We start from the raw sequence: 27,691 nt of genomic DNA, 5'->3' as shown, positions 1-27,691 counted from the left end.
GGTCACAAGCCATCAAACAAAGCTGAGCCGCTTGAATTGTTGCACGAGGAGTGGCATAGAGTCACCTAGCAGCATTGTGAAAGACAGATGGAGAGCATGCCATGATGCATGAAAGCTGTGATTAAAAATCAGGTTTATTCCACCAAACATTGATTTTCTGAACTCTTCCTAAGTTAAAACGTTAGGACTGAGTTGTTTAAAAATGAATATTTCTTTGCGTTATTCGAGGTCAGAAAACACTGCATCTTTAATGTTATTCTGATCAGTTGTCTGCTAGTATTTGGAATATGTGAGAAATGTTCTCAGTATATATATATATATATATATATATATATATATATATATATATATATATATATATATATATATATATATATATATTAGTGGTCTGATAACTACAGATCTTCCTGAACTGAAATACTGTGTGCATCATGTTTAGTTACTGCATTGCAAAATCTAGCTACCTTCAATAGGGAAAATAATAATAATAATAATAATAATAATAATAATAATAATAATAATAATAATAATAATAATAATAATAATAAAATAAAGCTTTCATTCTGCCTGTGGTGTAGGAGCACTGTGGGCATTTTGAAAGGCAGTATCTGATTACAAAATAAATTGATTAAAATATCCATTGCGTCATGGCACGTAGCATGTACCAAGTGTAGCATTCACTGTGTGAGGAAATCACACTTTTTTAGACCTCTTCAGACAGAGTGACTGTGTTTTAACCACTGCATTTGTTAAACTGGCAGGAGGAGTACGGTAAGAAGCCAAGGCGAGATTAAAATGTAAAGAAAAAACATTTCCACACAGTTTTGGTGAAATATATTTATGGGTTCTTTAAGTTGAGGTTTCAAATTATGTTACAGGAAGAAATCCCCTATTTAGGCCAAAAACTGCATTATTTTGTCTTTTTTTCCTGTTTGCCAGAATCCTACCACAACAAAACGACAGCATTTATTTATTTTTTTTTTAAATCTCAGACTACTACACTAATGTCTTGCTTCACTTGTTAATGGTCACAGTTCTGCAGTGTCTTGTAGTTCCTCATCAGGACAGAGCAGGAACTCTTGAGTTTCCAACGGTTCGGGAATCTCAGTGAAAAAACATGTGTACGGTGGAAAAAACGTCAGCATTTTCAACTAGACAAACAGTCACTGAATCCAGGGTTTTTAACTCCATCGAGAATTCAAAAGCAGCCACCTTCCTGTTCATGGCTGTTGTGCTCAATGAAACTGTGTCATTTTCCTGTGATACCAGCATTAATGTGGTATGGCACTACAGTGTTCTCAGCACAATGTGTCCCCCCAAAAGCATTGCTGAAGACAAACTTTAAGCTTCCATTATAAATCAGGTGAATAGTATACATGTGTTCAGCAAAGCTCATCCAGTGCACAAAGCACATCCAATAATAGTAAGAAAAGTTTTCTCAAAGTAAGAAATGTAATGTCTAAATGTAGTACTAAAATAATAATAATAATAATAATAATAATAATAATAATAATAATAATAATAATAATAATAATAATAATCCATCCATCCATCTTCTATACCGCTTATCCTTTTCAGGGTCACGGGGAAACCTGGAGTCTATCCCAGGGAGCATGGGGCACAAGGCGGGGTACACCCTGGACAGGGTGCCAATCCATCACAGGGCACAATCACATACACACTCACACACCCATTCATGCACTACGGACACTTTAGACACGCCAATCAGCCTACCATGCATGTGTTTGGACTGGGGGAGGAAACCGGAGTACCCGGAGGAAACCCCCGCAACACGGGGAGAACACGCAAACTCCACACACACAGGGCCACGGTGGGAATCAAACCCCCGACATAATAATAATAATAATAATAATAATAATAATAATAATAATAACAATATTGTTATTATTATTATTATTATTATTATTATTACTATTATTAATAACAATAATAATAATAATAAGAGAAGAAGAAGAATGTTTTTGTACTGACTCGACAGTGTAGAAGTCATAAAATAAACATGTATAACAAAGTCTGTACTAAAAACATAGATACTGCAAGGTACTAAACATACACATATATATATATATATATATATATATATATATATATATATATATATATATATATATAAATGCATCATAAGGGGTTCTAATATTTTGGTATATATAAATGTAACTGCACTGAATGCTTTTGCATGTCTATGCAGTTCTGTGTGTGCGTCTGTGTCTGGACCCCCTTGGTGAGCTGTTTCTGTCCCATTAGCACTGTTTGTTTATGGGATTTGGCCTGAATGCCCAGACTAAGCTCAGCTGAAACATTCCAACACTCCAGCACCAGGAAGCCTATTTATATCATAAAAAGCCAGGAAACATTTACAAATAAAATACAGCATTTTAGTGCTTCTAGTGATTTACTGAACAAGTATATCCTTCAGTGACTCAGCGTGATGTCAGAAAGTTAAAGCAGGATTGGGCTCATGGCAGAGCTGCATCATAGGGCTCCCAGGCTTGGGTCACATCACTGACAACACCAGGTCATTCAAATAAACCTCATTGTTATGCTCCATTACTAGAGCCTTTATCTCACATTCACGTGTCTTGCATTGATAAATGACTCGCAGGATAGAGCTGCATCACACAGCCTACTCTAGTGAATCAATTTCACTATAAAGTCACATGAAAGAGCCTCATTGTGAAGCTCAAGTTCTAGGCCTATTGTTCTCAGTCATACTATAGCTCTCCATCAGCGCTATGATGAATGGCTACGTTTCATGTTTGTAAGCCAAGCAGTTCTTCATGCCAAGGTGCAGAACAGTTTTTGTAGTATTGTTTTTTTTTTTTTTTTTTTTCCTTTTCTGAAATTATATGCATAATATGAACAGTTCACCTCACTGCAGGACCTAACAAAATGAATGTTTATCCAACTAAGAGAGTTTAGCTTAGTAGTAAGAGCTTAGGGTTGAGTTATGACGCTGTACATTTGAAAGCAGTTCATAGTAGTTCATTATTAGAAGAGTTCAAAAGTCATTATTAGAAGAACAATCTACACCAATCACTGAATGCCAGCACAGGTCATAAGTCAGAGGATCACACAGGGCTGCTGCTTCTATAACGTTCTCTGAAGCCTCTAAGAGAAGACGTTTATTAGCTAGTTTATGGAGGCACTAATTCGATTCAATTCAGCTTTATTTGTATAGCACATTTAACAACAGACCTTGTTACAAAGCAGCTTTATAGAAATCTGGATGTAGATCGAAATGCCTAATGAGCAAACCAGAGGTGATGGTGTCAAGTCAAATCTAGCCACCCGTCCTCTTCTGGGTGCCATCAGAGAGTGTGATTATAACTTCAATTCAATTCAATTCAATTTTATTTGTATAGCGCTTTTTACAATAGACATTGTCTCAAAGCGGCTTTACAGAAATATCAACACGGTATACAGATATTAAAGGTGTGAATTTATCCCAACTGAGCAAGACACTGAGTGGCGACGGTGGCGAGGAAAAACTCCCCAAGATGTTTTAAGAGGAAGAAACCTTGAGAGGAACCCGACTCAGAAGGGAACCCGTCCTCATCTGGGTAACAACAGATAGTGTGAAAAAGTTCATTATGGATTTATATGAAGTCTGTATGTATAACTCATTCCTCTTCTACAAGTGAATACTATAAAGTCAATCAACGCTAAACATGTTGAAAGATTTGAGCATATTATGAATAAAAGTCCTTGGATGCGCACAGGTCAGTCCATATATAGTTGAGTTTATCCACTAAAGCAGTGGTGAAGCTGTCTTGGTTATAATCTTTAGAATATCTATTCACAGCCAGCAGAAAGTCAGTCACAAGTGCAGAAGCTCAAAGCATCAGTACAGCATCAGAATGAATACCTGAGTGAGCATTAGTGAATGAGCTTTGGCCAACGCCCTTCACCCTGTCCTGATGGGTCTTTAAAAGATGCAGAGTAGGAGTCATGGCATTCCAGGAAGCCCTATCTAACTCAAACAATTCAGGAGGAGAAGAACCAGACTGATGGATAAAGAGTAGGGTAAATCGACCGGAGATGGGGAGCTAAAAATTGCAGCCAGTCAATACAGAGAGCAGTATATTAATTATGTATGACTGAAACCTTCTTTTGGGAAGCCGGAGAGGGGAGAAAAGAGGTGAGGTAGGAGTGGGTACCACTGAGACATTATCTGTGGGAAGAGAGCTGACTGGTGCTTGTATGCCTACACACACAGTGACACTGCCATATCACTATCAATTCTTCTGCATCATCATAGCTTTCATATTCTAAGTTTTTTTTGTTTTTTTTTTAAATCTGTTGGTTATCAATAAACAACAGACTGTACATACGTGCTTAAGATATTTGCCAATATGCGGCTAATAAAGACTATAACTCTAACTATAACTCTAATGAGAAAGACACAGACACAAAAAAGAAGACGGGCCAAGCCTCCTGACACAGCTGCTAAGCCTGATCTGATGCTCCTTAGGGAAGCAGCACAGAAAGCCCACGGTGTCTGTCTGCCAGTCAGTCTGTCAATTAAGCACAAGTATCTTCCTCCCAGTGATCCATGGGTGTACAGGTCTACAACTCCATTCACCATCAGGGTGAGCAGCTTCGACTGGTCACAAGACTCACAATGCTACTGTCAAATAAACTAACTGATGAGGCTGCTGATGCAAATACACAGATGCTCTGTTCGCTATGCTGCATGGAGCAGAATTAAAACAATAAAATAAATAAATAAAAAAAAAGAATTATCAAAACGTCCATAATATTATTAAGTCCCAGCAGTGAAAGACACCAGATGCTTGATTGCTATGGATGGAGAGATTTGCAGCAGTTTTTTATTTTATTTTTTTCTTTACCAGCAGCTCCATCAGGTCCCCAAGCAGCAGTAAGCTAGTCTCTAAGCTAATAATGTAGTCGGCATTGACAGCAGGCAGCGCCTCAGCCAGTGTGCTAGGAGTTAATAATGCAGCCATCCCAAGCAACAGGCTGAGGTCCCTCTATCTCTCTCTCCTTCTATCACACACACACACACACACACACACACACACACACACAAGTAGATCTGCAGGGGAGACAGCGGGGGGCTTATTGATTTAAACACAGCAGCCAGACAGAGTGTCGCTCTGATCCCAGGGTTGATTGGGAGCCCACTTGATTGGGTCTGTGCTTTGGGTTTTGGGTTTTGTGAGCTCCGCTGTGAGTACATATTCAGGTTTTATGTGTGTATTTGTGTGCCTGATAGAAGACAACAGACATGTTTGTAAGGTAATTCATGCTCTGCTTGGCTGACAAGGGCTGTACATTGTTGTGTGTATCCATTTGTTTAACTCCCCTCTGCTGGCTCTTTGTCTCCCCTTCCACACATCATGGTGTATGTGTGTGTGTGTGTCTGAGAATGAGAATATACAGATGGCAGGTTTGACTGCACCCCACTGGTCTGGTGCCTGCTCAATAGGCAAGTGCCTAGCATGTTTTTTGGCTAGGTTTAAGAAGGTTTGGGAGGAGGTGGGGGCGTTATGTGGCTCAGGTGCCTTTGACTGGTACCCAGTCATATCACAAATACACATCCTCATCCAAGCAGCAAACCAACCCTGAGAAAAGCCCAATTTACAAGAACTACATTGACACCTGGGAGTGCAGCTGATGCTCTGTACCCGTCCGATTCACTCCGCTGATCTCAAGATTTCCTGATTATTATGTGACAGAGATAGAGATACAGATTTTTTTCTCTCTCTCTCGCTCTCTCTTTTTGGTTGCAGAATAATTTGTCCACCTGTGGAGCTCGAAGAAGCTAAGTAAACAATGTCCTTCAGCTCTGTGGAGTGGAATGAAAAGCAGAGATATGCTGTTGCATACTCCTCATTAATTTCAGCCTCTCAGCGGAGTCCTTCTCATTCTCGGTGTGACAAGAGGCCAGGAGAATGCACTGATAACGAAGCTGTCTATAGTTCTCTTTGTCTTAACCTCGCTACCAGCCTGAGAATTCATAACTAGTGGGCGGTCTCAAGGAAAACATGCTGTAAGGAAGACATAGAGTCTTAGAAAAAGGGTTTTGTTTGGATTGAGCTTCTAAGCGTTCTAGTTTCCTTCCTAGATTTCTCAGCTCTGTAAATCAAAAACATTTGAAATGTACTACATAGACACTCCGGAATAACAGAAAACATGTCTGAAAATAATAAAAAGCAGTCATTTTAAACTTCCAGCACTAAAAGCAGAATGGCATTTGCTTCACTTAGCGTGTTGCCAGCGCAGCACTTGAGAATGACATCCATCATTTGCTCTGTGGGTGGCAATGAGCCTGTTCACATTACCATTATTGCCTCTGTTAGTGCTGCTATAGAGATACACCACAAACACCAAATGATTCACATTGAATTCACCCAACTCCTTTATCAGCGACTGTGTATCTCAGCACAGGAAGGATACCTGAATTTGTAGAAGATCTTCAATAAGCAGGCTTGGGCTGCAATTATTTTCATAATCAATTAATCTATTGATTGGTTTCATTATTCAACTGAATTATTTTATCGCTGCACGTTTGTTATAAGATGAGTCAGGACACTGTTGGGTTTCTGTGTGTAGAGTATCATGACTGTGTGTTTAGCTGCTGGTGAGCAGAGTGATGGGAAAAGGGAGGGGTGTGAGCCCCCTGCTGGGCAAACAATTCACACGTCTCCACAATAAGAGAGATCAAACAGACAGTACAACTAAAGCTTTTTTGATCGTAAAACACTGTATACAACTGCCATGATAAAATTACATCATTTAAACCTAGTAGGCAAAGTAAAAAATAATACTTAGGGTACTTAAACTGCAAATTCTTAAAGTCCTGAGTGTCTACTTTTATATGAGTCATTAACCACTACTGTGGAGTGTGACATCACAATCCGCCATAACAGACACAAATTCCATTTTTTGGCCTCTGATAAAAAAAACAGTTAAACAGCTTTGCTAGTCCCTGCCCAATTCATGCATGCATAAAGATATGGGCTTAAATATATGTATATGATATACTGCATGTTTAAATTGATTTGGATGTGTGGATATGGATTTATTTCTGAGAATTGAGACTAAAACAGGTCCAAAAGCAGCTCAAACAGGCCAATATTCATCTTATTTGGCTGTGAGTGCTGACCAGATGGAAAAGAAAATATACATAGTTGTAGTTGCAGACACACACACACACACACACACACACACACACACACACACACACACACACACACACACACACACACACACCATTACCATCTATCAGAACAGCTCAGTCTGACAGCTCTCTCAATATGGGCAGTGGAGGAGGACAGGGGGAGTATTGTTGGCCGGTGCCATTGCTCTAAGACAGAGACCCTAGGCACTCTTTTGGCATATACAGTTCCGGGAAAACCTCTGTGTGAGCAAGGAAATCAATTGTCTCACATGGTGCAGGGTTTTTTGCTGTTGTGTCTAAGGCATTAGCAGCTCAGCAGCACAGACAAAGAGCATATGTGGGTCTGGCAGGCTCCAGAACTGGATAGTAGTGTGGGAGGAAGGACCGGGACGCCTGCCAGCCTGCCCGGCATTTACAGCTGAACCTGACGGGATGCTTAGGGCATGCTCGGCGGGCAGGGGGGCTTAGTTTACGGCCCTCCTCCCCACAAAAACAGGAGGGGAGCCCAGCTCACAGTGACATTCATCAGCAAAAGAGCAGGTAGACATTGACAGCTTCAGTCTTGAAGCACGCAGGCGCAGTTTACGGCTATTACGGCTTGGCACAGCCTGAGAAACAGCTCACATGTGTTTGGCCATAATCGATAAAGAGCAGCTTGTTGTTCTGCTATCTTTGGGGCCAAAGATTAATAAAGCCCGAATGCGATAAATTTTAAAAAATAAAGATTTGTTACCTAACCATGCCTGGTTTAAAATACAAAACCAAAAAAACAAACAAACAAAAAAGATCATCCTCTCTTGACAAAAGTTTAGAAAAAAACATACAGTAAACTACATATAAGAGGTTATTTTGAGTTAGCCAAGTTAACTTGAGTTATGGGAAGTTCATTGAGTCAGCAGCACATTTTGAATATCTCAATGGAGAGGAAGAAAAAGGACATGTTTAGCTTCCCATATAAGGGATTATCTCCACAATCACACTTGCTTGAGCCGAGTTCACTCCACACCTAAGCAGTTGGCCCAGACAGACCTCTTTACAATTGTGCCTACCCTAAACATTGGTCCGACTGTGCCGGCTGATGAGCTGCCGTCCCTCCCCTCTCCCTAGAGTATTTTAGAACAAAGAAGCCCAGAGATATTTAGAGAGTGCTGTTTCAGTTTTCTATGCACTGGCGGAGAATGAAATCATTAGGCACTCTCTGTCTCAGTTAACCAGTTTGTGTTCACTTACTGAGAGAAAGCGAAACGAGCAAGTCATACAGGACTGCCTCCACCAATTAGACAGCTAGCGATAATGATAGCACGCTAGTAGCGTTTCTCCTGCTGCTGTCTTGCCTCTTGACACAACCGTGCGTGCTTCCTTGAACTAGCAGTTACTTCTCCTGAAGATTTCTTTTTTTTGTTTAATTAGGCTTGTAAATAATTATTGCAATTAAAGCCTGCAATTAGGAAAGAGAAGTGCCATTATTAGTGATGTGTTTGAAGTCTGGGAGGGTTTTTTTTGCATGGTGAGGCACGCACAGAGGCTCCCCCATTATACAGTCACTCGGTGACAGCTACGACGACTACTGACACGCCAGAACATTTTAATTGCGGATGTTATTATCCTGCCATCCTTGCGCCTGATTCCTGAGCCAACAAGCCAACGTCTCTGGGAGAAGTGAACTATGAGAAAGTTACAGAACTGTCACTTCACTGCCCACACAACCATGATAAATACAGGGAAAACTTGTTTATTTTGCAACATTTCTTTTCCTTAAAAAAAAAAACAAAAAAAAAAACAGATTGCAGAAGCACCGCTTAGCCACGTGTTTGACTGATGCCTGACAATACATTTGATGCTACACTGACATATCTCATTGTCATATATGTCCAACACAAGGTTGATGAACAATGGACAGACTGAGGAAATGTGAACGCAGCTGTTTACAATTTACGGGGGCTGGTGCGTTCGGCAATGTTGAATTTTGTTATTTTATCCCCCCTAAAGAGTGACAAACATCTAAACTAGTGTATACCACCGGATTCCAAGTATTCCCCTTCTCATTAGAGGATATTAAGTCAGCAGAGAAGTGAAAACTCCCTGGAGAGCCTTTAAGACAGTGATGAGGGTTGAGCAGGTACAGAAACTGCCTCTGGCCCCTGCCTCAGCTATACACTAATAATACCAAGTGTGACACATGCTCGTCTCCGTATGCAGGGTTAAATCTATAACCTGGCCATCAGGTCAACAGGAGTTTGTTCAGACGGTTTAGTAACAATAACAAAGACTGTGCAGTGTTGCCCCAAACCTGAGTGCAACAACAGCACACAATACCCTAGTAGCAATACAGCAGAGAAGACAATGGAAGTCTAGCAATCATAATTAATGCGCTAATTGAAGCTGACAGGAGGTTTACTATCAAATAAAGAGGTTAGAATTGGAACTAACCATGCTTAGCCTTAATCCAAGCCCTAAAACGAATCGTTATAGAATGGAGTTAATGCAAATATGAGGGGTTGGGTTTTTTTTAGATGGAAAAACAAAAAACAAAAGTGGACGCAACTGATATATCTCTTGGATGATACAGGAGGATCACATGATGTTCTTCAACCTGCAGTGTCCACCTAGAGCTGACCTCGAACTAGAGTTGACACTAGCACTTTGATACACTGCTGAGGTCAGGAGCTGACCTCAAAACCACAACACACCTGAGTCCCGATGACACCAGGCCTCCAAGGAGAGTAGGGATATAAGCAAGTATGAATACATTATTCCGAACGAACAGATAACGTGTTCTGAAGTTCAGATACAAAATACAAATACAGATAGGAATAGGAGGTGCACTACTGGGATCCCATGATATGCAGCAAAACAAAAAAACCAAAAAAAACTTTTTTACTTTCGTTCAGGTGTGAGTGAGCATATACACGCAGCGCTGTGCGATGAATTTACAGCATCTTTAAATGCTTGATTGCGACGGTTAAGATCGAGATTGCGGTCGTTAAAATGATTAGAAAACAGTTCTGTGCACATCTGTAGAATTCATAGTCCATGCTGAGAGTACTAGCACTTCTGTGGTTTATTTTTTTTTTTTTTCAGTGTTGCTGGGGGCATAGTGGTAGAGATAATATTTTATTCATTTAAAAATTCGGTATGAATATTTGGAATATACTGTACGTATGGAAGTACAGGTACAGATAGAGACAGTGGCATTGTTCTACACTCTTAAAAGAGAGCCTGGGATTGTGACTAGCTTTCAGAGACAAGTTAAATAGCCTCATCAATATCGTCATATGTATTGACAGGGGCATTTATCAGGATTTGTAACTGTGTCAATAGCAAGAGACGCCATCAACCTGCCAGAAGCTGACACCAGCTCTAGAACAGCCTGTATTGCTGGAATTGATTCCTTTCCCACAACCTCTGTTTTGGCAGCACCGACCCCCTTGGTAGTCTGAGATAAGGAATGATGTTAAATAAATCAAACTTCTATTAGCATACGCCAGGCTTTTTTCCATACTGTCAAATATATCCCGCTGAGAAGTAGCATGGATGTTAACTACGGAACCGATAATGATCCATGTGGGTCTGGGTTGAACAGTCACTTTCCACCACGAATCCTAGTCACATTGGCCTCAACTTGTCTTCCAGAAAAATGCAGATAGAAATGTTATGAATGCAGGGGATGTGTGGTACGATACTGCCACATGTGTCATGTAGGGGAAATTGCATTTGACCCCACTCCAAAGTTCTGCCAATAGTTTTGGGCTTAGGGCGTTATACGTCACGACTGATGTTCCTTCACATCATGCATGAATGAGCATCTCCAAAGAATTACAGGAACAGGATGCAGGCACAACAAATGTTTTTTTTTTTCTTTTTTAAAGCGACCGACGTGCGACCAGATGAGAGCACTACCTGTGTGACTAGCAAATAATTCCTTTAGATATCGGCTTTCTTGGGTTTTTAAACGGGTCTCTGATTGATCAGACAAATCAAGAACGTTTGCATTGTTCCCCTTCCACTCGTGTGGTGACTTGACTTCATCAACGTCTTTGTCCCGAACAGGCTGCACGACATTGATTGGTGAGGAGAGGGAGGGTGAAGGTCATTGGTCAAATGACTTCCTTGTAGCTTTTCTTCAACAGGCTTCCTAACAGGGGTCAAGAAGAGACCAGTGGGTGCACAGGCCAAGAGCTGAAAATCTTATGTGGTTCAAAGCGAACCACTGGAATTGGGGTGTGTCAAAAGGAAACACAACAACACCACACACACACACACACACACACACACACACACAGTCGGAACTTACATGATAGCTCAAGACAGCTTATCTACATGGTTGTATGTCTCGCTCTCTTTATCTTTATTCAATACGGATTTCAGAACCACCGCATTTCTTTTCCTGGTTATTGTCAGGGAGATTTATGAATATACCAGGGGCGTTTTGTGTATGGTGATGTATGTGTACGTGTGTGTGTGTGTGTGTGAGAGAGAGCTTGCACTGCCCTTAACTGAATATTAATGCCGCTTTGTTCTCATTAATCACATCCTTTGCTCTGCTGATTTCCTGTTAGTCCCTCCATCACATAAAGGCCTCCCCCCTAACAACCCCCACAGACACACGACACACACAAACCCATGCATAGACTGCCACACACACACACACGCACATACACACACACACAAAGCAAAAGTGGCTATGTGCCAACTCAATCTGCATCTGCTATGAGGGACAGTGCAAACAGGGGGGGGTCGACGACAGCAGTAACCATGTTCATCACAAAGCCGTAAAGCACGAGCTACGTCTGCAGGAACATCAGTGCACACAGGCCATGTGCATATATTTTGTAGACGTATTTCGAAAACGTGCACGGCGAATATGTTTTGCAGAATTATTTAGCATGCCATACACATCTATGAAGTAGCTTTAATTGTATTGAAGCCAGATAGAGAATAAGTATATGATATCTGCTGAAAGGCTCCAGAGGCATAATATGAGCACTAGTGGGGATTTTTTTGTTTTGTTTTTTTTTTTCCTGAGTGGCAGCTCCAGCTCTGCATGGTGTGGGAGGCAGAAGGAGGCTCTAGTCAGTCTCTCTCTGGGTGAAGAAATCCTATTTCCCAGTCCTTGATAACCACACACCTCATTTCCTACACATCCCTCATCCCTGGCCAAACAAAGGTGGAGGTGCTTCGAGACGGGAAGAGATGTGTGTCGTTTTTTTTGTGCAAGATAGAGGTTAAAGGGTTGAAAAGACACAAAGCAAGTAATCTGGGTTCCCCAAGCAGGAAAAGAAGGAAATCATGCATGGATTTTAAATTTCACAGCTGAGTACTTGGGGGGGAAATTGCTAAGTTTAAAAAAAAAAAAAAAAAAAAAAAAGTCTCCTTGATTAGCTGATGATCTCCTAAGTAAGAATGTTGCTGTTATGGGGTGAGATGGAGAAGGAGGGAAAGAGGCAGGCTTCAGAAACATGCTGAAAATACGTATCATTCAAAATACGACCGAAGAATGACAGGGAGTCAGAGCGTCTCGTGAAAGTTGACACTTCTTTCGCGAGCCCACCCGTGTTAGTCAAGTTTCACACTCGTTCTCATAGAAGTGTGGGCGCAGAGAAGACGTTGTTAAAGCGTAACACTCTTGGGCCACGTCAAGACTCACTTTACACGTCATCCCATCATGCACTGGACTTCTCTTCTCTCTTAATTTTCTCTGCTCACACTAAATGGAGACAGATGGCAGCCCTTTACAAGGACATATTTCTGTTTGATGCTGCTTTTCTCTCTACACCCATCCAAGCTGTATATACGGGTGCAAGTCATAACGGACAGGAGCACATGTTCTTTACATGTTATAAGAAATCTCGCTTGCCTTTTGTTATTTCAACTTCGACTGGAATTGAACCCAGGCCTTCACTGAACAAATAACTAAACGAATAAATAATTCATCCTGAATCATCTCCCGGCTCATTATTATTAACCTGGCAGAAGTGCAGATCAATTTTAGTACCGCTAATAAGACTGTTAAAAAGCCACCGATGAGTTTATTCCATTCATTGCTTCTCACTACAAGTTAGATAAAGAAAAACAAGTGAGCGTTAACACCACACAACAGACTGTGGTCACTACCTTTACTTACAGTTCATGTAGTCAGATGCAAATTAGTGTTTAACGAGGTGTGTTTTTCATGCTACACTTAGAGCATGTACAGTATGAGGCCGGATCATGCAAAGCTTCTAGGCATGACATATTTGCTTATGACTATATGACCCAGGTGTGGCCTTGTTTCAAATTCAAATTCTATATGCTTTTGCTGTCTGGTTTATTGATCTAAAACATGGGGTGCATATTTTGTTATGGTTTCTCAATGCTGTACTGTGTACTCAACTCAGGTGGTCTCAGTTTACCAAAGAGGCAGGAAGACAAACAGATTTACCACACAGCAGTTTTTAAAACCCGAGAGAGGGAGACTCGTTCCTGCAGTACACTTTGACACGTATTCACCAATGCTCATGACATTGTTAAGTCTCCAAGTTTCACATCGCTTACAGTATCTCTCCTTTGCCACTACTCCGTGTCACGCTTGGAAACGACTCTCAGCTGAAGCCGGTTGACATTTTGAAACTATTAGCCCAAGGCTCTTTTGTCCATCATTGCGTCTGCATGCTATGAAAATGCACATGCTCAGACAGAGGAAGCACAAAATCCCTAACCCTTAAGCTGACTATTTTTTGTACGATACAGTACTCCAGAAAGGATGGAAATGGGAAACAATGCAATTGTAATTCTATTAAATTGTATCGCATAGATCTTTGCAATAGCTTTTATAGAATTTCTGAGTGAAATCTCTGTATAAAGTATAATAATGATAATGTAATAATGACACCAATATCCATGTATAATCGCATATTATTACATTGACCTTGGTTGAGCCAATATTGTGTAAGCACACTTTATTTATTTATTTATTTATTTTTAATAGACACCGTGCTTCAGGCAGCAGCCATTAGCAATTGAACAGCAAAATATTCGTTTCCTCCTGACATGTGCAAGCTCAGAAAGTAGGAACCTTGCTCACTTATTCTTCTTCTAAGTGTAACGCGTATTCTCATGATAGTAAAATGGAGCTGGGTCATCTACCAGCAGATTAAGGATATATACGGCTTAAAACGAGTGAAAACTGAATACTCTTATATCTGATTAACAATATAACAATATAATTTGCCCATATTTAAGATACTTTCACTTGCTAAGATATAATATTTCATGGTGCAAAGGCCATTTAAGGATGCAAAAGAGCCTTAATTATCCAACAAACCCTTAAAAAAACAAAAAAACCTGTTATCTTAAATATAATCATCGCTCTTGACTGACGGCTCTCGGAACTACTTGGTGCTTTTGTGGCTTTAACGAAGCTTTACCAAAGAGGCAGGAATAATAAAAACACATCTACCTGTGATTAACACATTTACTTGGTGCAGCGTAAATAGAGCGGTTTTATGTTTTCTTCTTTTGAATGTCAGCGAGTGATAGATGATCAAATACAACAAGAAAAAAAAAATCACTGTTTAATTGAGCTGACTTCTATAACTGAACTAACTGAACAAACAGCACACAAAGCCACACACACACACACACACACACACACACACACACACACACACACACACACACAATGAGCAGTCTGAGTCAGAAATACACCTTAAAAACTAGTAGGTTAGTAAAAGCATAATCATATTTAACTAGATTTCACTAGATTTTTTTTTTTTTTTTTTTTTTTTCTGCTGCATTAATAATTTAAATGAGTTTGAAATATGCTTCATGCAACAGAACAGTGCTTCTCAAGGTGGGGTCTGGGGATCCCCAGGGGTCCAAGGAGCATTCATTTTTTATAATTGTTATGGTGGTAATAGTCACAACCTACAATCATCAATGCTATTCTACAGTATTTATTACTGACCAATTGAATAAATGACAATTTTAAGAAAGGGAAAAATTTGAACAGGTGCTTTTGGATCCAAAAAGTTTGAGAAAATCTGCACTAGAGGGTAAATGAATATGATTTCTGAAGCATATCAATGAAATCTGGAAAAAAGAGAGAACACAAAAAAATTCAAATAAAATGTTTAGAAAAAAAAATAAAATACGACAGAGACGACTTGGCTCCAGCTCTCCTTTGATTTCATTCAGTTCGGCTGTGCCGTGGTTTACAGCAGACATCCTTGCTCATTTTTTTCACATCTCTAAAAGACAGACAGACAAAGTCGTAAACGCTGCAGAACCAGTCCTAATGCAGGCCAACACATGAACATCCTTCATTGTGACACGGAGACAAAGAGGGCCAACTCTGCTCGAGAGGACGTGATCTACACACTTCAGCTCTCCAGTGGCAGAGAGGAAATTCACCGTGTGCATGAATCAAGCGCTCGCTCCGTGTTCTCTGATTACTGTCAGTGATGACACAGTGCCCCGCAGTCTCCGTAAGAATTCACATTATTTCTAATAGAGGAGCAGAGAGGGGAACCTAAGCAGCTGCATCTTCCATCCGTTCCACAGCACTGCTCGAAAATGAACCAGTCACTCGAGACCGTTAACATTCTGGAAGCTGTCGTCATTAAACGTCCAAAACAAGCGCTCCCGCAGACACACGGACACACAAGAGCGTGTGAATTATGATATTCTCTCAGGGTGTGTGTGTGTGTGTGTGTGGGTTTATGATGTGTTATGTGGAGTATACGAGAAGTGAGGGAAGGATAACTATGCTTATAGAACGAATAGAATTTAGACGTGTGCTAGAAACGTGAAATTTGACTTTGGTTTTGAGGTCAGATTGGCACCCTGTCCAGGGTGTACCCCGCCTTGTGCCCGATGCTCCCTGGGATAGGCTCCAGGTTTCCCCGTAACCCTGAAAAAGGATAAAGCGGTGTAGAAGATAGATGGATGGATGGATGGAGTATGTGGGTGTTCTATGTATAGTGTGTGTGTGTCTACTGCATGATAATTTGTTCATTTGAGTGGTGAAGACGTGTATGTCCTTGTTACATACACTGCCGATTGTATCCACAAAGCAGATATGATTTGTATAAGTGTCTGAATAAAAATTTCCTCCGGTGTTTTACATTATACATCATTTCTGGACTCTTTCTACAGTCTTGAACTGTGTATCTCTAGAGCAGACTATATACGAAATTCTGCAAATTAACAAAACTGTAATGCGTGGGTAGAGAGCAGAGGCTACAATTACAGAGAGAGGACCTTAATCCTGTTGTTTTCTCATTAGGCTAATGCATAAGCAGGGTCTGCGGCACATACCGTATACATGTAGAGTAGTGTACCGGCCTCTGGAAATATATACTGCATATTTCCATTCAGACGAGTATATAATGACAAAGATGTAGAATATACTGTATATATCTTTAACACATACCCTGCTAGCATAGAATGACTGAAGAAGTGCTGAGAAATGATCCAGAATCTATCTCTCAGTCATGAATAGGTAAATACACTCTCAGAAAAAAAGGGACTAAATTATACAAAAAGCTTGTCGCTGGAGTAGTAGCCTCAAGGGTACGTCTTTTGTACCTCTTGTTAGAGGATCATAATTGTAGAGAAACCTCATTAAGGGATATAATTGGACTTTTAGGACTGCTGTTGTATCTTTGAAAAAAGGAACAGTTACATTGTTTATACCTTGGGGAACAGAAATATCTCTCTACTGTACCTCTTGTGATAGTGTTTATAAGTCAAACACGGTCTTTTTGCCTTTCATAATATATGTGTGTGTCGGGGGGGGGGGGGGGGGGGGGGGGGCTGGGGGTGCGTGTGTGTGTCGGTCTGGAAAACCTGACAAATATCTTTGTGGCAGTGAAAAATATACTTTCTAAGCTTCTCTAAGGCTTTCTGCATAAATTATGTTAGGTAAATACACTGCAAAAAAGGAATATCAATAAAGTAAAAAATAAAAAAAAAAAAGCCTTGCTTCTGGGGAAATTAATCTTATTTTTTGTGTAGAAAGAGAAATAATCTTGTCACGCATATTTTGTATTTGAAAAGCAATCTCATTTTAAGAAAATATACCTAACTTTGTCTTAATAAGATATTCCAGTTTACTCTGAGCAATATTTAACCAGTAACAAGCTACAACAATGGGTTGCCTAATACACCAGCAGAGGAGTAATATGGGTTTCTTTATTTTAAGACTAAGAACACTTGCACACTTTTTCAACGAAACAGCTATGTGTCATGGTTATGCTGAAATCCAGACTGAACTACATTACCCATCAGCCGCAGTATGTCACATGTCCCACTGATCACTCACACCTGTTCTGTGCTACCCCTAATAAGCTCCCCTATAGAAGATCTAGTTTTTTAGCACCTGATTGTCAAGCTTTTGTTGTTGTCGTGTCCATGTGTTATCGTGTGTCCTACAGCCGCTCTCGTAGTCTGCATGTTTTTGTCTTGTGTCCATTGTTACGTTCTTGTTTTCACAGTTTTGGTTGTTTGTTTTGCATTTTATAAAATAAAAATCTGTTCCTGCATCCGCCACCTTCGACAATCCCTGACACGACTCTATGTTGCAGTATGGTTTTCTTCCTGCTTCATTAAAATTGCTAAAAATAGCAATGCTTCTGGCGCCTTCATTTTAGACAAAGTTACTTATTTTTGTTATGCTGTTTGAAGAAATCGAGTCTACTTGTAAGTTTGTTTTTTTGCTAATTATTAATCTTAGATTAAGGGATAACTTATTAAAGTCAGCTCAATCAAGAGAACAAAATACTCATTTTGAGTAAGTCTATCATGAATAACTGAGTTTTCTTGCTTAAAGTTTGGTATTTTTGTATAGTTTTAAGATCCAATGGCATTTAGATATTTGCTATCTGGGCTCTAGTCTCTGGGTTACTGATCAGAAGGTTAGGGGTTCAAGCTACCACTGTTGGGCCCTTGAGCAAGGCCCTTAACCCTCTCTGCTCCAGGGGGCACTGTATCACGGCTGACCCTGCGCTCTGACCCCAGCTTCCTAACATGCTGGAGTATGCAAAGAAAACAATTTCACTGTGCTGTAATGTATACGTGACAAATAAAGACTCATTATCATTATTTTCAAGAACTCTTACCAAGTCAGTTTACCAATGCTTACCGCATTGGCAGATTTTGCTTGATTTTAGTACATCTAAACTAGATTTAACTTGCTTGTTCAAGAAAGGTATTTTTTGCAGTGTAAAGAGTGAGTTTAAAACAGCTGCTTAAATGGCTGGAGGCTATGAATGAATGCAGGTTTAAAAGATAGCTATTGTTTTTGCCTCCTGAGTAGGGAGATTGCAGGTTCGAAACCCAGTGATGCCACAGCCATATGTGGCTGGGAGTAATATCCAAAATGGGCTATGCTCCCTGGGTGGAAGGGATGGCATACTCAATCAATCACAGCGACTCTAGACATTCATGCATGTCTGTAAGCTCCTGCATGCATAAAAGAGCAGATAGCACTTTCTTCTTGTGTTACACTGCCCTGTGATGCAGCAGGAGCAACAGTTCGAAAAGGTGCAGCCAGCTGGCTTAACGTGTTTAGGCGGACTGAAAGGAGGCTTTCACTGGAGGAAGTGGAATTTTTCAATGCAATTTTCTCCCTTTTCACTTCTGAGGGTAACCAGATTTTAAAATGCTTTACAGCATGGCTCTGTTCAATTTCAGATCAGAAAGTATTGATTAATTTTCTATAACTGCTATGACTGGAGCTCTTGATGTAACATAAATTATAGCTTTATATTAATGCACTTGTCCTTATAGGTTGTTCTAACTGTAGTAACAGCTCATTCCTAGAGACTTCTCTGGGTTTTGCTTCACACAATCTAATACCGGTGAAGCTTTCTCTTAAGATACATTTATGTAATATTTATGGAAGAAGTCTTGGTTGTCAGCACTTTGTAACAGATAGTAAGTTTTACACCAGCAAGAAGCATCTTTAGGACAGAGAACTTTAAGCTTTCCAGTTGCTCTGTAACGTTACAGGTGGCCTGTTTTTGCCTTATTAACTTAAAAGAATAAAAGAGAGGCTGAATCTGGTTTGTAAAAGTGGAGTGTGCTAAACCTGTTGTCCAAACCAGGTGAGTGAGAGTTCTCGGAGGGTCTAGGTCTCTCAGGCTGGGTTTTAAACTGAGTGACGCTGAATTAATCAGATGGCACTCTGGGAGCATGGACCAGAATGGGGTGAGACAAGGACAGGCACTGCTGATGGTTCTTTTATGATGTGATCGGTCTTTGTTCTACCACACTAGCTAGATCAATTGCATGAGAGCTGGGGTAAAATCAGTCCCCGAGGACTTCACAGTTACATAAAGGAATGTGGCGTGTACATGGATGTGTGTTGTATGTAGCTGTATATCAGTGGTTGTTAATTCTTTGTCTCTAGGTCTGTGTGATGCAGGGATGATGCATGGGGCTATAAAGTTGACAGAGTGTTAGGAGCTCATCCACTTGCGAAATATAAGCATGTGTGTGTGTGTGTGCATAAATGCATAAGCTGCTGACTCAGTAAGTCTCTGTCTCTCTCACTCACTCTTTCTTTTTCTGTCTCCTCTGGGAGTGAATTCTAATCAGAGCTCACATGGGCCACTCTGTGCACTGATGTGTGCAGCTCATGACATCTGCACAAAGTACAGCTAGACACCGCACTAACAAAAGTTCTGTACCTCTGCACCTCTCTCTCTCTCTCTCTCTCATTACCTCAGTATCACCCTCCTGACTTCATTCAGGCCACATGGTCCCAAATGAAACACCACGGGGACATGCTATCCAACGCAAGGGCTAAAAATGTCCACAGAAAAGGAAGCAGGGCATTCATCAATCACAGACACTCGTTTTTTTTTTTTTTTCTTCACAGTGTCTCCTTTCACAGACATGTTCTACTCCCCTGATGCTCCTGATGCTTAATATGACAGCTCTGATGCCTAGCTGCCATTTTACTCTCACTCACTTCATTACAACCACAGAGAGGTGACCTTGCTCCCTGTCTCTTTTTCCTCCATCACTCCTCCACCTTCCCCCTCTCCAGTCCAGTGCCACCATCTCTCTTATCCCCACTGCCACAGTCACTTCACATGCCTTTATTTCTTCACACACACACACACACACACACACACACACACACACACACACACACACACACACACACACACACACACACACACACATATATATATTTCCCATGCCCTGGGTGTTGTGAATGGAGTGTAGAGAGGACTATGATGAGAAGAGAACAGAATAGAAGACAAGAGAAAAGCACAGAAAATAACAGAAGAGAGGACAAGCAAACAGACAAGAACAGAGCAGAAGAGAACAGAGCAGAAGAGAAGAGAGCAGAAACCTACAGATCACAAGAGAACAGTAAAGAAAAAAACAGAGCAGAACAGAGCAGAGAAGAACAGAGAAGAACAGAGCAGAACAGAGAAGAACAGAACCGAGAAAAACAGAGCAGAGCAGAACCGAGAAAAACAGAACCGAGCAGAACCGAGAAAAACAGAGAAAACAGATAAGAACAGAGCAGAACACAGAAGAACAGAGAAGAACAGAGAAGAATAGAGCAGAACAGAGAAGAACAGAGAAGAACAGAGAAGAACAGAGAAGAATAGAGCAGAACAGAGAAGAACAGAGCAGAACAGAGCAGAACAGAGAAGAACAGAGCAGAACATAGAAGAACAGAGAAGAACAGAGAACAGAGAAGAACAGAGAAGAACAGAGAAGAACAGAGAAGAATAGAGCAGAACAGAGAAGAACAGAGAAGAATAGAGCAGAACAGAGAAGAACAGAGAAGAACAGAGAAGAACAGAGAAGAACAGAGCAGAACAGAGAAGAACAGAGAAGAATAGAGCAGAACAGAGAAGAACAGAGCAGAACAGAGAAGAACAGAGAACAGAGAAGAACAGAGCAGAACAGAGAAGAACAGAGAAGAATAGAGCAGAACAGAGAAGAACAGAGCAGAACAGAGAAGAACAGAGAACAGAGAAGAACAGAGCAGAACAGAGAAGAACAGAGAAGAACAGAGAAGAATAGAGCAGAACAGAGAAGAACAGAGCAGAACAGAGAAGAACAGAGCAGAACAGAGAAGAACAGAGAAGAACAGAGAAGAATAGAGCAGAACAGAGAAGAACAGAGCAGAACAGAGAAGAACAGAGAACAGAGAAGAACAGAGCAGAACAGAGAAGAACAGAGCAGAACAGAGAAGAACAGAGAACAGAGAAGAACAGAGAACAGAGAAGAACAGAGCAGAACAGAGAAGAACAGAGCAGAACAGAGAAGAACAGAGAACAGAGAAGAACAGAGAAGAACAGAGCAGAACAGAGCAGAACAGAGAAGAACAGAGCAGAACAGAGAAGAACAGAGCAGAACAGAGCAGTGTACCAGAGACAAATTGAACACATTTTCATGTGCTGATAAAACAGTAGAGAAGGTTATTAACTGAAACTTGATTATAACGGGAGTCTAAGAGCAGTTGTAATAATCAGTAATAATCCAGCCAAAGTTATATTTGCACTTTGTAAATGAAGCTCTAAGTTATCATATTTGTTCTTTTAGAGATAGGAGTTTTTAGAAGGAACATTGGTGGTTATTCTTCATCAGAGTAAACACATACACATGGAGATGCCTCCATTTCAGTGAGAATGCATGTGGACCCCACACAACCTTCACCCAGAATCAGTTTTTACTGTACTGCCCTAGTGTTCAAAAGTTGTATAAAACATAAACAACTTGTTCATCAGCTCCATATCATTCTATGACCTGTGTTGTCACAATATGATGTTCTGAATTTGCATCATATACTTGTGTTGTCGACGGAGTTTAAGAACTGCCCTTCAGACCTCTGTTATAACTGGGTTTTAAATACATTTCTCCATTCTCTTCTTAGTCATTTCTCAGGAAAACTGGGCACTTTGAAATCGTTTTAATTGACTAGGAGATACATATGTGTTCAATACAGATTGTGTGTGTGCATGTGTCTGTGTCTCACACTGACCTGTCTCTCAGACATGACATAGATATAGTTATAGTCCAGCGAGAAGGCCATGTCTCTGAGAATGGGGCTCCTGTCCTTATTGACAGACACTGTCTCGTACTGCACACTGCCATACGGAGGTCCATCCACACGGATCTGAAACAGGACAAGGAAGTAACACACACATACATAAGCAAATATCAACTGGCACACAATAATACAGCAGGGTGATAGCTTCCTTCTTACTGGTATGCTTTGCAAATGATCGGTTATCAGTATGGAAATAACCAACGATTAAATCAGGCTATGAGAGCTTACATGGACATCTCCTTCATTAGTCAGTAAGACATTTAGTTCCACTCAATAAACATCCATTATGGGCAGCAGACACACATACATGTGGCTTGTGTGGGGAGGGTTAACTCGAGGTCAGTCATCTGTCTAGTGGGACTTCACAATGGCAGAATATATGGTGCGTCAATACAGAAAACAATGTAGGAAAACCACACAGCCCTGTCTGGAGGTTTTCTTTCAACCCCATGGAGAACAAAGCCCTATAGAAAACAACCAGAGAAAATATCTTCTGACTGACATTGCATGCTGGAATGATATTTAATGAGACAGTAGGATTGCTGCTAATGTGAAAAAAAAAAAACTCCTGAATGTCCATTTACATAAAATGCCTTGCTTGACAAACATGACTCCCTTACTACAACGGTTACCTTTTAAACGATTGGTGACTGGTTCACGGCTATAAATAAGACATATAAACTGTGGAGAGGTTATGTTTTGTTTCCGAGCGCCACCTCATGTTGCTACATTTTATTAGCGCTACAGACTCTGAACAGATGAGACATCTGTTTTGAACATGAAGCGGAGAATAAACGCATGACTCTGTGTCCACAAGGCATGTCATGACCTAATCGGACCACAACCTAATTCCTTCCTTGAAGAGATAAATCATTTACATAAACTCATGTGAATTTTCTACAGAAACATGGTTCATGGATCACGTAGGGCCTGTTTTTCCATACGTTGATCACTATTGATATAGTACTTTTGAACTGAGTGCACAGTTCAATCTGCTGAAATACTGAAGTTATATATATATATATATATATATATATATATATATATTTACTACAGATTTATGCCTGAAGAAGCAGACCCAGCGCAATGAAATCTGCCCTCTTATTTAGTGAAGGAAAATGTGTTTTAAATCCAAAGCAACTTTTTTTTTCCTCTCTCTTCTAGCAAATCAAATACTACTACATAAAACTACAGTATTTGATGAGGTACAATTTACTGCCTCCTCATTCAAACTCATTCAACCAATCAGCGGTGCCAAATCCAGAATTCATGATGGGTGAAACCTGTTGAGACTCCCACAAAACACAAGTCAAGCCTGATGTATGGTAATTCTCCCTCTACAGCAACATGACCTTGAGCAAAGTCAAGGATAAAACCATCCAGCGCACAGGCTTCAAACAATTCAGCATCACTGCACAACAGAGATATATCATTGTGGATGAGAAAACCATGCTTCTTGAGGAAGGCAGAAGGTCTCCACAGGCTCACAAGTCTCTATCCTGACATTTACGGTATGCCAACGCACAGTCGTTAAAAGTACATACCTTCATTCATAAAGCATGTCACTTTTCTCTTCCCTTTCTGACCTGAGCGTGACCCTGATCTGACCATGTGTGTGATGCACCGATCGTATGTCACAGAGACCTGTGTGTCCACTACACACACAGAGATCACTCAGAGGTACGCTGCATTCAGAGCTAGAAAGCAGTGGTGCATGGTAGCTATGTGATTGTGGTCCTGTGAGCTATAGCTCAGGAGGACGCTGAAAGGGATTGTAGTTGCAGAGGGGAAGAAGTGTGCCGGGTTCACAGAGTGAGAAATGATGTAAAAGTCTATTTAACCAGAAAGCACAAAAACACCCACACACACACACATTTATAAACACACAGACATCCTCAAGTATTGTTGGTTCCACGTAATACTCTAATCCTAAAGGCAAATTCAAATCAAAAGCAAATCTGAAAAATTGTTCATCCATGCTTTTGACAGAATAAAGATCCGTGATGGGAAAACACTGAATTCATTAGCTAGTAAAAGCTCTGACGTGCTCATGTTTCAGTTGCCCAGTAACCTACATGCTAACGTCATTTAGAGGGTAACGTAATTGAACCCAAGCTAGTTATCTAATTAAATGCATTAAGGCTGACTAATGAGAATACGTGAAGACTAAAATTCATAGGGAGATTGATCCTATGTACTGTACATCCTCATCCTGTCCTCAAAACGCCCTTGATATTTGCAGCGTCTTTATTTTCGCTTGACATATTAGTAGCACAGGAGAATGACAGTTTCGTTCTGCAAACCACCTTTGTATAATTTGCTCAGGTTCCACATCCCTGTGTATTTCTGATTCATCAAAATGTTTCTGAATCTGTTCCTGATCATTTATTTATTTAGAGCATTTGACAGACAACCTTTATTCAGAGCGAATCATGATATTTAATCTTTTTTCTCCCTCTCCCCTTCTGTCGAGCCCCACACGAATTTATGGAGATACTAGAGATCCAGATCCTTTCTGCCTCTGGATGGAGCTCAAATCTTCTCTAATTCCAGACTGCTGGGACTACGGCTGCTCCTAACGCCATACAGACTTCATATAAATCCATAATGAACTTTTTCACAATATCTGTTGTTACTCAGATGAGGACGGGTTCCCTTCTGAGTCGGGTTCCTCTCAAGGTTTCTTCCTCTTAAAACATCTTAGGGAGTTTTTCCTTGCCACCGTCGCCACTCAGTGGCTTGCTCAGTTGGGATAAATTCACACCTTTAATATCTGTATACCGTGTTGATATTTCTGTAAAGCCGCTTTGAGACAATGTCTATTATAAAAAGCGCTATACAAATAAAATTGAATTGAATTGAATTATCATTTTTTTTCTTTTTTTAAACAAATAAGCAGTTGAGGGTGAAGGGCACAGTCGTGGCAAGATGCCAGTGCTAGGAATTGAACTCACGACCTTCCAATACAGAATTTTACCCACTGAGCTACCACTTCCTAGTTAGCATACTGTAGTTCTCACTGATAAGCAGAACGCATCCACGGTTGAGCGTGTGCACGTCACGACATCACGAAATGTACACATCAAGTAAAAAATGTTTAGTGAAAGTCAGTAAGGTGTTTTTTTTTTTTTATGATAGGTAGATTGTTAAATGTTAAGTGATTGTTAACCACTTTCTCAAATGTCTACTAACTATTAATCGCCCCTACTAAGCCTACTTATCCGCCGCAGATGAATAAAAATTCAGTAGTCTGCTTTAATGTAATCTGCTTCTTCAGACGCACAAGCCTCTGATTTGTTCACCGCTGAAAGATATTTCCATTTGAACCATTTTTTTTCAGTCTACACCAGCTCTATGAGATGCTGACTTAAAAAATTCAAGTCCTGCTGTTGTTGTTTTTTTTGTCCCATGTTAGTCCTTCCTTTTTCCTTAACTTGCACATGTGAGGACGTGAGGAAGTGGCCAAGGAAATGAATAACACACTTCCACGTGCTATACAATGTGAAATAAAGCATGGTTGTACGGTGATGCCACTCATTTAACACAGGAAATGTGAATCAACGCGAATATTCCGTTTGTTTACAACGGCTAAGACAATGGTTATGTTTACATGCACCGATTGCAGATCTGTTTATATGTACCCTAAACACTGCATTCATTTATATGTGCATTATATGTATTCCGAACAAAACTTCTGCGCGAGTGCACAGCGTACACCATCTGTCGTCATGCCAACCATACAGTATCAGAGAAAGAAAGCCATGGGCATGACACCAAATGACCTAATAGGATTTTTTTTTTTTGCTTTGTTGACATATACATAATTGTGCCCTGCGATGGACTGTCACCCTGTCCAGGGTGTACCCCGCCTTGTGCCCGATGCTCCTTGGGATAGACTCCAGGTTTCCTCGTGACTCTGAAGGAAAGGATAAGCGGTGTAGAAGATGGATAGATGGATGGATGGACATATACATATACATATACATATTATATATGTCGGCAATGTTTTTTTTTTTGTTTTTTTTTCCAAAATCCTACTCACTTTACTCGGACAACAAAGAAAACTACAAGCAACATCCTGTGTGTCTTCACCACATTACACTTATGCCTATTCCACCTCCAATAACCTGCCAACTCCACATGAAGGTACCAAGTCAAGATTGGTGGGAGAGAGTTGTCCTTAAGGAGTTTACAGACGTGGAATGAAAACAGAATTTTCCAATGACGTGGCATTCTTTTTTTTTTTTGCTTTATGTTGTGTTATGAAAGAACACATGAGCTCTTCACAATGTACGCACCACTGCACTGCACATGTGCACAAGGTATTTTTGAATCTGATTGAGAGAAAATAATAGGATTCAAACCTTTAATTGTTTTCCTTTCGATCGGATTAGAAAAGGAACAAACCCCCCCTTATAATCAGATCCAAATGAGTGCTTACGTGAAGGCTTTTCGGTCCGATTGAGCCGTCAGTCGGATTACTATCGGATTATTTGGTTGCATGTAAACGTAGCCACCGTCTCATGTTACATTTTTGAGTGAACGGTGTTGTAATTACAGCTGGCCTCACTCTAACTGTCCTCACACCACATGTTATGCTGACCGTGGTGAATGTATACGTACTAGTTTGGCTTGATGAAAGTGCCCTGTTCTGTATTCCCACAAAACTGTCTGAGGAGCAGACAAAAGATCTTTTATGCTATGACTTCTCTGACGCAGACATGCTGCTTATGTGTTAAATCTCTCTCTATTTCCTGTCCAAACTTGTTTTTTATTTAATGCAACAATTTATCCTCAATCTCAAACCAGATTTGTGGTTACATTTTATTTATTTATTTATTTATTTGCTTTTTCTAGTCTTGCATTTGTGAGCTGCTTCTCTCTCTCTCTCTCTCTCTCTCTCTCTCTCTCTCTCTCTCTCTCTCTCACTTGCTCTCTCCAAAGCCTAAAAATTGCAGCCTTTTCCAGCTGGTTTTTACATTACGGTGCTGCCACTAGAGAACTACAGGATGTATAAAACACATTGTATTATGCACAGCCAAGTTTCACTTCATCTGTATGTAAAACACTGGACAGTGTATGAATGTCCAAGACACACACACACACACACACACACACACACACACACACACACACACACACACACACACACACACACACACACACACACACATATCCATTGTAAAGGGCATGTTATGCAGACTTCACTAAGCATTTCTCATCTCACCTTCATCTCCCCTTCTTTCTGCTCAGTCTCTTGCCTTTAATTATTCACACACTCCTTACTGATTGTTCCTCCAGACTGAACTGGAGTATAAAAGAAAGCAAAGATTTGTTTGCATGCTCTCTTACTTTCGTCAGGGCTATTTTGTCTGTCTGTTCTGTTTTATGATCGAACTCTAGTTTCAAGGCTAGTGGGTGGTCTAGCACACAGTATGATTCCCGAATTGTTTCTGAATGAATCT

The 27,691-nt window shown here is 40.4% G+C and overlaps 1 protein-coding gene across 1 annotated transcript in view; it reads right to left on the bottom strand.

Annotated features, from left to right (window-relative positions):
* plxna2 (plexin A2) overlaps nt 1–27,691 on the bottom strand; it is a 232,277-nt gene that overhangs the window by 111,567 nt on the left and 93,019 nt on the right. Inside the window, exon 4 of the mRNA XM_047160545.2 lies at nt 22,158–22,292. Within this exon, the coding sequence (XP_047016501.2) occupies nt 22,158–22,292 (135 nt within the window). The remainder of the gene's footprint in view (nt 1–22,157; nt 22,293–27,691) is intronic.

This window comes from Ictalurus punctatus, chromosome 15, assembly GCF_001660625.3.
Source record: "Ictalurus punctatus breed USDA103 chromosome 15, Coco_2.0, whole genome shotgun sequence".
NCBI classification, from domain to species: Eukaryota; Metazoa; Chordata; class Actinopteri; order Siluriformes; family Ictaluridae; genus Ictalurus; species Ictalurus punctatus.
The sequence above is the reverse complement of the archived record's forward strand: the minus strand, read 5'-3'. Positions and strand labels throughout refer to the sequence as shown.